Below are 14,691 nucleotides of genomic sequence, written 5' to 3' on the forward strand. Positions count from 1 at the left end.
CTATGATTATTTGTAAGGGCATACAATAATACACATTAACATAAAAAATACTTATAAGAAACCTATCCAGGCTTACTTTAATGAATGCAATCCATCCATAATTAGCACAGCATTTGTAAACACACGCACAGTTTCAAAGTGGTATTTAAAGAGCTTATTTTCTTAAATAGATAAAACATTGCATTTGAAAGCTTATTTACAAGATTCTCATATATGGTATTGGAATCAAACCGTATGTCATAATATATTCAGAAGAAATACGAGGCTCATAATTGCCTAGATTTGATTGTCTCAGGAAGATCATGACCTTTGATATTTATTTTCTTAACAAATATCGTAGAGTGATCCCTGTGTCTCAAACGTTGATCTAATCACTTTACACATATCAATTCGTTTAATCCTGGAGACACTCCTAAGAAGGGCTACTATTATTAGCATGTCTATTTTTACACAAGGGAAGACTGAGGCAGCAAGAGGTTGACTAACTTGCCTCAGGCACTAAGAGGCAGGATGAGATTAACTTCCTCTTGGCTGCTAAGTGGCACGGGCCTGGATTCAAACTCAGGTCAGCTGGCTCTGAAGCCGCATTCTCTCATCTACTCTGCCCTGTGGTCAGAGCTTACAAACCTATGGGCTTGTGATGTAAGACAGTACCCAAAGAGGGAAAGGACATCAGTTATTCAAGACAATAACACGTCTATTTCCCTTAAACACATGCACGCACGAACACACACACACACACACACACACACACACGCATACACACACACATGGACAAGCCCTCACACTGTCGTGCAGCCCTCACATAGACACAAAACCAAAGGATAAATCTGGCAGATTTGAATTTCACTAGAGTAGTGGGGATATGGACGTTAAGATCTTCAGTATTTTTGGATTAAATTTCTAGTGCCTTACTTTTATTTCACAATCCTAAACTAAATCCTCATAAATGTTATGTCATTAGCAAATGTGTTGTATATATAATGTCAGGTCCATACAACCTTTATGCTATTCCAAAATATGTAGTTTTATAGTTCAACATATATATGACAGATAGGCCCTTTATTTACGGATTGGAAAAAATTACCTTTCTAATGTAAGGGTCCTCTCTTACCCCTACCTTAAATAAACAAGTAACAGTTTCACCTTCCAGATAATTTATGCTGGTTGAATCATTTTAGCCCTCTAGGGTTTCTGGCTTCTAACATCATGTGCTCTACCCTCCTCACCTGGCATCTTTGTTCCATCCATGGTGACATTTGTACTTTTTAAATGCACATTAGAAGATTTTATACTCAGATTCTGAACCTTCCCCTGTGAGTGTTTATTATTGAAAAAAGACTTTTATGACAACCAAACATGTTTCGTATGGCTGAGATGCTCATGTCAGGCCTTGAAGATATCCTCATACATTTATCCAAAAATTATGGTAGAACTCCACTGAGCAACGAAAATGCCAAGAGACATGAAATGGGGTAAAAGAGAGGACTTCAGAACCCTCTCATTAGCCGGGAAAACATACAGCATAGAAGGAGCGCAGGCAAGCATCACTCTCTCCATGGAAAGAGTGTAGCAGTTAAAAGAAAAGTGGAGCTAATGACATGCCAGATAAGAAGCAGCCCTCTCAGAGCATCACATGACGTTCCTTTCTGGGATCAGGGAGCCTGTCCCATGTTTCCTGTTGTGCTCCTGAGTCGGTCTTTGTGGCAAAGAGACAAGTTTGCTAAAGTTTTTAATTAACGTATGTCCTTGCTGACAGATGTTGTGAATGAGGCACTTTTTCTTTCCCATTATGGCTTAGACTTTAGATTTAATTACTGTGGAAATGAATCAAGAAACATGACTTCAGGCAGAATATTTTAAATGTCAGCAGAGTAACCATATTAATTCTCAATCTTAAAGGATCCGTGTAATTCCATCTTTATTATGAGTGATGTGAAAATAATTTTAGGAAGGAGGTTAAAGATAGGAAGACCCTGTAAGCTATGGGAAGATCACCTGTTAGTTGCCATTTTTTGGATAGCTGTTTTGTTTGCATAACGACTTAGTTTTATTTGGTGCATACACATAACGACTTGTATGAAAAGGGACTGTGCTCTTCAAGTGTTATATGTGAAAGGACCGGAGCCCTTCAACTTAGGTCTAAATGTATTCATGAAATATATCTTCCATTCAGATGATCAAAATCTGGCCACATTTTTTTTATTGCCTAAAATGAGTATTCACTTAAAATTATGTTATCTCTCATGTCATCAGCTCTAAGCCATGGAAATGCAGTGAAGTAACTAAGTGTTTAGTCCTCCAGTAAAATACATATTTGGAAAAAAAAAACCCAAACCTTAAAATGACCTAAAAGAAACAATGAGTTCCTATTATATAGCACAGGGAACTATATGCAATATCTCGTGATAAACGATAATGAAAAGGAATATAAAAAAGAATATATATGTATAACTAAATCACTTTGCTGTACAGCAGAAATTAACAAATACTGTAAATCAACTATACTTCAATAAAATATTTTTTAAAAAAGAAAAAAGTTGAAGACATATGGGGTACCTTCTCATACAATCCAGTGCTCGGATAAAGAAGTCCTTGTGTAACTGGTGTTCATCCCTCAAGATTGAGCATTGTTCAAGCGTCACTGACATCGACGTCCTGTCTTTGGCACTTTTACAACAGGTGAAACGGATGCCATTTAGTTTGCGACAAATCTGTAACAGACATATACACAGTTTATTGTTTACTCGCAGATTAAAGTGTCAGAGTCCTCTAGACACTTCTAGTCTAAACCCACCAAATTTATGTTAATTTATGAAAATTAACTGGTTCAATCTGCCTATAGAATGGCAACATATTACCTTTTCATTTCAAAAGCTAGTGGAATAGATTTAATTTATTTAGCTCTTTGTACATGAGGTGTGGGGCTGCTGAAGGCATATAAGATGGTAAATATCCAGCAGAGGCAGCAAGGCTCTCTGAGAGGGCATCTAAGCTGCAGGGGATAATGATAATCACAGCTCAGAAGCAATATCTTAATAGTGAAGGGGAAAAAAATAATCTGTATTTCCTGGATCAGCCACTTGATTTGAATCTTACACAGCTAATACCTTCTTACTATATATTTAAAATAACCTTTACTAATCCCTGCTGGATGTTACGAGATTTCAAACATCCACATGGTGCCAAGTGAAACCGATAAGGAAACCACTCATCAATGCAACCAGTAAGAATAAGGACACCAAAAATGGCCACTGTAATTGCATATCTACTGTGCACCCGGTACAATGCTAATAAATTTCATATAGATTTTGCTCTTTTAATTTAACTGCACATGAACCCTGGAGAAAGGTATAGTAATCTCATTTTACAGATGAGGAAATTGAGGTGTAGATAGGTAAGGTGTCTTATGCACAACAGAGCAGAGCCAGGATGCTGGTATAAGTCGACCTAACAAGGACCAAGTCTTTAACTTCTGTCCTGTTCTGTTTCTCTCTATAATTCTTTCTTGTTGTTATTCTGATGTAAGCCAGGAGAAGAATCTGTAAGTAGCAATAATTTATGGTCTCATTGCTTTACGGTTAACAGGTGAATCACTCCATTCTATTCTCTTCCCTAGTCCATGGTAAGGCATCAACAATGTTCGTCAACATGCACTTAAGATACATCTACTCTGATGAGATACAGGCCTGCTTTACTATCTGCCATTGAGGAGGCCTTAACAGTTGCCTGCTTTGAAGAGAGGATATAATAATACAGTTTATCAAGGGTTTTTATCATGATTTAATTGTGATTCTGATACTTAGCTTAGGAGTTACAAGTCCTTATTAGCCCTTAGGTACTTTCTCACTATCTCCAATGTAAGTGACTAGAGAAACGTGACAGCATGATTTCAACATGTAATCTTTTTTTTTTTCTTGTAGAAAACACTAACGCATTTAAATAAATTGTATTTCAAAAATTTTAATATAAAATAACAAAGGTTTGACTATATTTATAGTAACAAAATACAGACCTCAATGGTCACTTATGAGAGGTGAGTTTTAAAAAGAATGAATATTCTTTAAAATGCATTGTCACAATTGTATGCAACTATCCTACTAAGGATACTTCATGTTACAAATTTAAAATCAAGAGGAATCTGGGCGGCCTTCCCTGATGGCGCAGTGGTCAGGAATCCGCCTGCCAATGCAGGGGACACGGGTTCAATCCCTGGTCTGGGAAGATACCACATGCCGTGGAGCAACTAAGCCTGTGTGCCACAACTACTGAGCCTGTGCTCTAGAGCCCACGAGCCACAACTACTGAGCCTTGAGCCACAACTACTGAGCCCACGTGCCACAACTACTGAAGCCTATGCACCTAGAGCCTGTGCTCCGCAACAAGAGAAGCCACCATGATGAGAAGCCCGCGCACTGCAACGGAGAGTAGTCCCCACTCGCCGCAACCAGAGAAAAGCCCACGCGCAGCAATGAAGACCCAATGCAGCCAAAAATAAAATAAAATAATAAAATAAATAAATTTATTAAAAAAAAAAGAAGCTGGGGCAATTCCATCAAAGCAGACAGGTTGGGTCTTGGTTTCTGTATTTCACAACTCTTTTGAACTGTATGAGCTTAATTTAACATTAGCTTAATTTGGTATTTGGTATTTTTAAATTTTCATTTTTCAAAATTCATTCAAGATAAAACCAAATAGCTTTACATTTTTCAATTAGAATGTAAAACATTAACAAAAGCAGTATTTCATTAATCGTTTTAAAGAAGAGAGGATAATAAAACAGAGACAGAAATTAAAACTTTTTGGAAAATGTAAAAGGGAATTTCTATATTTCTTTAAGAGTAATACCAAGGTCTCTAGTTTACAAAGAGGATATTGAAACTCATGTATCACCCTATAGACATGTTATTAATAATAAAGTCAATATTCCTACAGAATGCCAAATTTGCACACTATGGGTGCTGTATATTTATCAAGGCAAGTAATCACCCATTCATGAATTCAATGGTAAGTTGTGAGTAAGCCGTATTTGGTTGGTATATACATTTCAAAAAAAATTCAGAAACGTAGGATTTATGGGAATTTTTTTAATATATTCAAATGAGAAAACTACATGTACTAGAGAAAATATTCATTTGTGGTTCTACCTGTGCATCCTTCATTTGTCAATTTACGTGACTGCATGATATGTGCATAATGACATATGTATATGTTCCTAAGTTGTCAGACGGCCTTGGGCAACGATCAAAGTACTTTTGTGCTATCATGTCATTAGTAATATAGCAAAAATAACTTACGACCTGTCTTTGTGAAATTTTCGTGAGAATTAGCAACCACAGTAGTCTTTGAAGGTATATAGAGCAGACACAGGAGAAAGAACTATTAAAAACAACCTTCATGTAATGTAGTATGATGCTAAATGGGACCAGTGTAAATGAGCTGCCTGAAAGCAACGTTTCATATTGTTACCTTTGATGTTCTTCCCTGGGGCTCCAAGAGGGCATGAAGGGAAACTAGAGCAGCTTTCCTCTGCCTTGCTTTTGGTAAATTATTTTATGTAGGCTCATGGTAAATTATCCATTCCTTTTTCCCAGAAGAGAGTAAGTAATATTAGATTATAATTGAAGCGCTGGCAGTAGGGGGAAAGGCTTTGTCTCAAATGCTATTGATAGAGAATGAATAGCACATGTGAGAAGATCTATTACACTCAACTCCAAATTACACGAGCAATCCTGTGCAGTAAGTTCAAACATGGCGTTCATCAAAAAGATCTCCAATGTGTGCCTTTCCTGATGAAAAGATCCCTTCCTAGTGAAAGGATCTCTGGGTCTGAATGTTTAACAAAACTCATATGAGCTATACCTGAGCGGTTGCCAGATAAGAGCTTCAAAATTATAGGCATGATTTTCTCCCTCAACCTTGTAGAAACCTGGGGGGGTGGGGAAGCAGGCAGATCTTCTACCCTGAGGTTGCCATTAAATGAGAAGGAAGCATACAAAATATAGCTCATTACCCTAAGAGCAATACATCAGTAATAAATTCTATGCCAATATCTAAATTGACAAATGCATTTCCAAGCTCATTAACAAAACAATATGTCCAGAAGCCTCACTGAGGCTGTGAGTCAGAGATCTGATAACCACTTTCTGTTGAAACCATATGTCTCTAGAGCAGCACTTCAAAACCCTGACTGACACGGGCTATTGACATTGCAACACGCAGTATCAAGAAAATCACAGACACTTGATTTTAACCTCAAACACATCCCAAATTTATAAGAAAAGCCAATGAGTAAGATTTTTTCTCATTGAATACATCTTCTTCTATCTTGTGTTTTTGTGTATTGATAGACTAGATGCCTAATCTCCTGGATAATGGAGAATGACATCTGGTAGCCCAAAGTGCAGAGGCTGGACCCTACATAGCAGATACCCGATAACACTTGCTGATCATCACGGTGACAGGGAATACCATTTGACAGGAGAGTGCCTACCGTTGCAGCCAGCCACATGATTTCTACATTCTTTCTCTTTTTGGCTTGAATATTTTGCTGGAGATTTTCTAGTAATCCTTTTAAATCATTTTGTTCTTGAAAATGTGAAATGTCTGAAAAACAAAAAAGGAGGGGAAAAAAAAGGAAACCGTATTAGTATTAAGCTGCCCATGGAGTTTTCCTTAATATATTTGCAAATGTAATTTCCATAACAACAAATGCCATTTGGAGTAGAGAGTATCTGAGGATAATCATACTTATTAATCCTTCCGGTTTTATTCTTTACTTAGAAATATGCCTCAGTTTCCCTCATTCCCTATTGTGTGTAACTGGGGTAATGTCAATGGGTGATACAACACTCACCAAGAAGGGAACTGTTTTTAATAACAAAGGCTGCCTCACTTCAACCAAAGTAGAGGATATGGATGAAACATGAGATACAACCTTCCATTTTTGGCTACTGAGCAGCTAGTCTGAATCATGAGACTATATCAAACTGAACATCTCAGAGGTGGAATTGGAAAGTTCAACCAAAATCCATGAAGTCAGTTTCTACACAGAAAGATTCCTCAAACTAGGCAATATTGATATTCTGGACTGGCTAACACTTGGTTGTAGGGAGTGGGCCTATATTCTGCATTGTGGGATGTTAAGCAGCATCCCTGACCTCTACCTTTTAGGAGCCAGTAGTATCCTTCCCATTGTGACCATCAAAAATATCTCCAGGGCTTCCCTGGTGGCGCAGTGGTTGAGAGTCCGCCTGCCGATGCAGGGGACACGGGTTCGTGCCCCGGTCCAGGAAGATCCCACATGCCGCGGAGCGGCTGGGCCCGTGAGCCGTGGCTGCTGAGCCTGTGCGGCCGGACCCTGTGCTCCGCAACGGGAGAGGCCGCAACAGTGAGAGGCCCGCGTACCGCAAAAAAAAACAGAAAAACAAAAAAAAACAAAAACCTAAGGCAATGCACACTATGACACCAGTATTCCTGAGACTCAGTAAGATAGGATTCAAGATTAGAATATAGAGATGGAAACAAAAAGTCTAAGAGAGTGGTTGGGTTAGTACCGTACGGTATGAAAATACACTCTACTGTGTAAGCCACAAACTGACGGATGAAGAACTCCCGAGAGCTTTAATTGAGGCTAAAAACAGGAGAAAATACATAAGAACAACATGGACTATACGTAGGCTATCCAGTTACACTGAAGAAACAGATGATCTGTTCCTGAGTCAGATCACACACACACATAAAAATGACACAAATAAGCTTTCATCATAATGAAGCTTGGCACTTTCCAAAACTGTACCAGATGTTTCATTTTATTAGAATAATATATCTGAGTAGCTCTTAACTTTAGCTCTAGAGAGTAGAGGAAATATCCTAATGAACTGTACTAGCAATCTATATCTACCAAAGAATGGAAGTGGTTGGTAAAATGGCACTGAGCATTGAAAACAATTATATATCATCTTGAATTTCCTGTCCACAGAATAGAGGAAGGTCAGGTACAATCCAGATTCATACCTTGTTTTAGGGAGATGAGATTCAAAATATTCATATAAATATATGCATGATTCTACTTTATTAGTTCCTAAATGGGAAAACTGTTAAATGTCAAATTTTTACCATGTAACTAGAGACGATTTTTTTTTAAAAATTTTTTGGCCACACTGCGCACCATGTAGGATCTTAGTCCCCCGACCAGGGATCGAACCCGTGCCCCCTCCATTGGAAGCGTGAAGCCTTAAGCACTTGACTACCAGGGAAGTCCCAATGATTCTCTTAAGAAAGAGAAGCTTTCCCTAAAGACATTGCCTCGCTAGGTAGGAGACTCTGATACACAGAGATTTTAACAGGACACAGCCCAAGGATAAGGGAAGGAGGCATAATGTAGAATGCCTTGAAGAGAGCTGCAAAGCCAGCTCAGGACTCTACAGCTAATTGAAGAAAGTAAGGACAATAACGGTGCCTTCTAACTGATACTTTTAGCACACAAGGAATAAGTCAGATCTGCCATCACTGCCCTTAACGTTGATAAATGGCAACCAAAACAAAACCAAAAACAATCCATGACTTAGAATAACAAGCAGCTATTTAAAATTGTGTACAGGTATATCGTTGACAGAGAAAGTGTCCTTGACATTGTTGAAAGGAAAAACTGGTCATATTAATAAATGAATTTATTGGTGTAACATTGCGTGTGTGTGCCTGCACTTGTGTGCATGCTTACCTCTCTCTCTATGTGAATGCAGGCAGAGCAAGACATCGGTTTAGATACTAACAGTGCTCCTCTTCGGGTTATGGGATTGAGGGTGATTTTTCAACTGCCTTTTAAATAATTTTTTATTTACTATTGGAGTATAGTTGATTAACAATGTCGTGTTGGTTTCAGGTATACAGCAAAGTAATGCAGTTATACATATATGTGTATCTCTTCTTTTTCAAATTCGTTCCCCATTTAGGTATTACAAAATACTGAGCAGAGTTCCCTGTGCTATACAGTAGGTCCTTGTTGGTTATCTATTTTAAATATAACAGTGTGTACATGTCAATCCAAAACTCCCAATCTATCCCTTCCTCAACTGCCTTTTTATGTCATTTGAGACACAATAAATATATATTGTTTTAAAATAATGCAGTTATTTTAAGAGCAAGGGAGAACAGAGTACATATGTATAAGAAAAGGAAAAAAAACACCCAAGTTCTTATGATACAAAGACCTGACCTCCAAATTTCCATGGTCTGGTAGGGTGGGATAGATTTTTTACACCATTATTAACTGCGGTCAAGTGTACTGTGGGCTATGACGCAAGACAGTAAAAATGATAATAGGGACCTAAGAAAAGGAGTGGCCAATTCAATGAAGAATAGTTGAGTATGGAAAGGTTTCTAGTAAAGGTAATGCTTTGTGTCTACAGAGAGTATTTGAGGCCAAGAGAAAAATGTCAACAAAGGCATGGACATATGAGGCAGTACTATGGAAACAGGAAGCTTGTGGTTCACCATGTCCTTGGAGGGCACAGTCCTAGAGGCAAGAATTATAAAGAGTCTATTCTGATATTTTGGGATATCTGGGCTTCCTCCTAAAAATGAGAGCACCTGGTGAATTTTAATTATGGACATAACCATATCTGAGAAGTCCCCGAGATTGTTTTTTAAATCACCTGGTAAAAATGACTTTCAAATAATTTTAAAAGCAATACAGAAGAAGAATTTTACTTTATACAATGTCCCATAGCAGTTATGCACACTCATCCCTTTGTAACAAAAATTTTATGAAATAATATTTACCCTTAGTGCATTCACTGCACCCTGAATATATTTTGTTCTATTCCATGTTGCTTTCGTTTGAATGTTGGCCCCAACCCACTAAATTGATTAAACACCTGTATATGGTCAACATAAAAAACTTGCAAAGCACTGATCTAGGGCAACCTCATGTCCAAGATGCTTAGGTGACTTTTTCACAAGGTTCATAGTCAGACGGTCAAGTCAAAAATCCAGTCTCTTAAGGGGCTTCTCTGGTGGCGCAGTGGTTGAGAATCCGCCTGCTGATGCAGGGGACACGGGTTCGTGCCCCGGTCCAGGAAGATCCCACGTGCCGCGGAGCGGCTGGGCCCGTGAGCCATGGCCGCTGAGCCTGCACGTCCAGAGCCTGTGCTCTGCAACGGGAGAGGCCACAACAGCGAGAGGCCCGCGTACCACAAAAAAAAAAAAAAAAAAATCCAGTCTCCCAAGTCCTATGCCAGTAATTTCCCTCAAATCTGTATCAGTGTCTTCACGGTTGGCTGCTGATCCAAAAAATAATTCCAGTATTAACACAATGGACCAGCTTCTTCAGAATTCTGAGGATTCAGAACAAAGCATAATAATATTTCAAAATAATTTAGTTTCATAGTTGACATGGAGATTTTTAAATCAGCCATTTTAAACAGACTACAATGTTCCTAAAATAAGTCAAACAAATGGCCATCCTTTGCTCATTTTTATCTACATAAAGATAGTGCTTTCAAATCCACAGAAATGATGTCCCATAGAAATTTCACCCCTTCTCCCCATGGCATGCTTTTTAGAAGGAAGTCAATTGATGTTCTTAAAATTTTCAAGCCACCGTTTCTATTTCTGTAATGATAAAACTTCGTTTATTCAGTCCATCACTATGACTGCTGCCACTTTTTTTCAGCCTGACAAAAGTCCTGCAGGCCACAGAAATTCAGGTCTGGATCTGGAAAGAAGTAGCATTAGTAATGACTAAATAGGTGAGATTTCAAGATATAATGATAGATCCTGATATAGCAACTGTAAATCACGGTATACACAGAACATGGATTGGTTTTGTTACTGAACCAAACTTGGGTCTGCCCACCCATGAGCAGTAAAGCTAATCTACTGACACCGGGTTGCAGTGAAGGAAAGTGCAGTGTTTACCGCAGGGTAACAAGCAAGGAGTCCTGGTTACCTAGTGCTCAAAAAGCCCGAACTCCCTGATGGACTTCAGCAAAGCATTTTTAAAGACAAGGTGAGGGAGTGGAGTCCCAGGGTATGTGATCAGCTCGTGCACAATTCTCTGATTGGCTGATGGTGATGTAACAGGGCAGTGTCACAGGGGTTAACATTATCAACCCTTAGGTGCTGGTAGGTCTGGGGGCTACATGCTCACGGTCATCAAGTAGGTAACTTCTTCCATTTGGTGGTGGTTTTAGCATTTGTAAAACAACTCAGGAAATGTGCATCAATACTGTTATCTGGGTACTTCAGAGGGGAGATAAAGCAGAAGATATGGGGGAGGAGTCTCCTGGGAAGGCCCCGTAAGGTTCTGCTCAGTAACTGTTTTAGATATAGAATGAGTTTCTTCAAATGTAAATATGGCAATAAGTCTTGCTTCTGGTACTCACTCCTGCATTACCCTAGGACTGAATTGAACTGAATTGAATTGAGCAATTGAATCTCTATGCTTATCTCCATAAAAGTATTCTTTTTTTCCAGTGGGGTTCATGAAAGTAATCAGAAGGTAAAAGGTATAAGAATATACAGTGCATTACTGCTTATGATATTAAACAGCAGCAAAAATCTAAATGATGATAATCTGTCATACATATGTATATATATTTATGACATGGAATATTATATAATAGGTAAAATGAATAAACATGCTAGATGTATGAGCATGGATATATACTAAAAACTATGTTGAGCAAAAAAAAATGATTCATACAAGATAACAGCAATAATATAAAGTTGAATGTGCAAACCTTTGCCATATTTTTTATGGATACACACATACAGAGGAAAAATATGTATGAGAACGTAAAATGCCAAATTCAGGATACTGATTTTCTCAGAGAAGGGAAGGTGAGGGGTGGGAACCAAAAAGCGTACAAAGGGGGTTTCCATTATGTCTACAAATATTTGTTTCTCACAACATTTCTGAGACTGGGTGATGGGTTCCAAAGTGCTTCTATTTTATGACCTGTTCTCTTTCTCCGTTTGGAACTTTCATAATTCTTTTTAAAGAAAGCACTGAGCCAAGATTCCAGGCTCAGAGCTCTTTCCAGATCCAGAGCTGAATTTCTGTGGCCTGCAGGACTTTTGTCAGGCTGAAAAAAAAGTGGCAGCAGTCATAGTGATGGACTGAATAAACGAAGTTTTATCATTACAGAAATAGAAACAGTGGCTTGAAAATTTTAAGAACATCAATTGACTTCCTTCTAAAAAGCGTGCCATGGGGAGAAGGGGTGAAATGATTTCCAGGCTCAGGAAAATGATTACTAATGCTAACTCCGTCCCTGCTTCGACATGTGGTCATAGCAAGCTGCTTAACCCTCTGTCCCTATTTTCTCAACAGCAAAGTGAGGACAATAACCCTGTCATGCTGTAGTGGAAAACCATGAATAAAAGTCTTGGCAGAGGGCTTCCCTGGTGGCGCAGTGGTTGAGAGTCCGCCTGCCGATGCAGGGGACGCGGGTTCGTGCCCCGGTCCGGGAAGATCCCGCATGCCGCGGAGCAGCTGGGCCCGTGAGCCATGGCCGCTGAGCCTGCGCGTCCGGAGCCTGTGCTCCGCAACGGGAGAGGCCACAACAGTGAGAGGCCCGGGTACCGCAAAAAAAAAAAAAAAAAAAAAAGTCTTGGCAGAAGAGTCTACATTATTCAGTTCTGTGTCACCTCTGAAAAACAGAGGAAGACATTCATAGTTCTTAAGAAGAGTTCATAGCCTCAGATAGAAAGCCTACTTTCTCAGGCAAAAGTCCGAATTTATCCAAAGTAAGAAATATTCTCTCATACAGACACAGGTGCACACACATGATCCCAAACATTCAGAAAGCCAGTGACTGTTCTCCCACCACTCCTTGCTGGGAGAGAACAGCCAAGTTCAGAGTCACTTTGTAGTAGCTATTTTTTCCTTGTTTTGTCAAATGGGATTTCTTTAACAACGGCAGCTCTAAATATGACATTGGCTTGACTCGAAGGCAGGGTGCTGACCAGTGAACAGGAATGGGACCGTGAACTCTCGGCTCATTGAACTATGATGCTAATGAGGCCAAGGCAATAGCTCCGTCACTTCATGGTCAAATGATTTTATGTTGTCAGAGAATGTTCCAAGATGAAATAGAAATCACAGCCGCCTTCCCCTCACCTATTCCACCTATTTCCCAGTGGGGAACAGGCACAACATTTACAGGGATCAATCACACCCCCATGATGAAGTCAAGTGGTATAATTCCACTCCCTTTGAAATCAGGAATAGTTCAGGGATGAGCAGGTAAATCTAAGCCAATCAGAACTTGACTTTGACCTCAGAAATTGTTTCAGGGTTATGTAAGTGACCTATGCTGTTCCAGCTGAGTGAGGCTCAGGACTCTGTAAAGTAGAAGGGGAGGAAAGCTCTCTTTATCTCTTTGCTTGAGCATACAGTTGAGCATGGGAATAACTGCTCACGCCAGCAAGACTTTCTTCAGGAAGGAACTAGATGTAGGATAAAGTCAACACTAAGAGTCATGAAATAAGGCAGAGAAGTGTCTTTTCAGTACTGCTAAGCCACTAAACCAACCCTCTCTTAACTGGTTGCCTGTCTTACTGCTGAAATTTTCAATTTTGTTAATTGATGCCAGTTTGAGTCAGGGTTTCTGTCACTTGCGACCAAAAGCATTCTAAGGTAAACACCTGGTTATACAGGCATTTTTAACACTGATCAGCAATATTGCAAATGTGTACTGTTGCTCTAGAGGTGAGGAATCACAAATAAGGAAGAGTACTTATGGAAAGCATCCCATTAATCACTTCTTTTTTTATGATTTTTTTACATCTTTATTGGATTATAATTGTTTTACAATGTTGTGTTAGCTTCTGCTGTACACCGAGTGAATCAACTATATGTATACATATATCCCCTCCCTCTAGAGCCTCCCTCTCACCCTCCCCATCCCATGCCTCTAGGTCATCACAAAGCACCGAGATGATCTCCCTGTGCTATACAGTGGCTTCCCACTAACTATCTATTTTCCACATGGTAGTGTAGATGTGTCAGTGCTACTCTCTCAATTCGTCCCAGCCTCCTCTTCCCCTGCATCGTGTCTACAAGTCCATTCTACAGTGATGGTTTTAAAACATAGCCCCACGTTCTTTGACGCTCCTTCTATAAAGAAGGTGGAGTCTTTGTACCTTCATCTGGAAGCTAGGTGGGCTTGTGACCATGTTGATTAATGGCAGATGTGATGCTACGTGACTTTGGATGCCAGGTCATAAATGACTATGAAGCTTCTGCCTTATTCTCTTGGAACTTTACTGTCTGTATTCCCTCTTTTGGGATATTCCCTATAAGAACCCATGTACTAGGCTCAGAGAAGCCCAAGTCACATGGAGGGTCCTATTTAGGTACTCCGGTCAACAGTTTTAGCTGAGCCCAGCCTTTGAGTCATCCTAGCCCAGTGGTCAGAATGTGAGTGCAGAAGCCGGCCGATGACTCCAGTTCCCAGTCACTTAAGGGATACCAGCCATTCTTCTTTCCAACTGAGGTCCCAGATATCTTGGAGTGGAGACAAACTTCCCCACCTTTCCTGTCTGAATAACTAACCCACAGAATCTGTGAGCATAAATAAAATGATTCTTATTTTATATCAGTAAACATGGGATAATTTGTTACCTAGCAATAAATTACCAGAACAACTACAGTAAAAAAAAACAAACGTGAAGGACCTGTTC

At 39.4% G+C, this 14,691-nt stretch overlaps 1 protein-coding gene across 3 annotated transcripts in view; it reads right to left on the reverse strand.

Moving 5' to 3' along the window:
• Window positions 1-14,691, reverse strand: part of INPP4B (inositol polyphosphate-4-phosphatase type II B) — a 493,426-nt gene that overhangs the window by 40,274 nt on the left and 438,461 nt on the right. For all 3 annotated transcript variants that reach the window (XM_027117065.1, XM_027117067.1, XM_027117064.1), the window contains 2 exons: window positions 6,494-6,606; window positions 2,560-2,714 (listed from right to left, as the gene is read on the reverse strand). In XM_027117065.1, coding sequence (XP_026972866.1) covers window positions 2,560-2,714; window positions 6,494-6,606 — 268 coding nt within the window. The remainder of the gene's footprint in view (window positions 1-2,559; window positions 2,715-6,493; window positions 6,607-14,691) is intronic.

The sequence above is a fragment of the Aethalodelphis obliquidens genome, unplaced genomic scaffold (genome assembly GCF_003676395.1).
Source record: "Aethalodelphis obliquidens isolate GAN/ISIS:26980383/991018 unplaced genomic scaffold, ASM367639v1 scaffold17, whole genome shotgun sequence".
Lineage (NCBI taxonomy): Eukaryota > Metazoa > Chordata > Mammalia > Artiodactyla > Delphinidae > Aethalodelphis > Aethalodelphis obliquidens.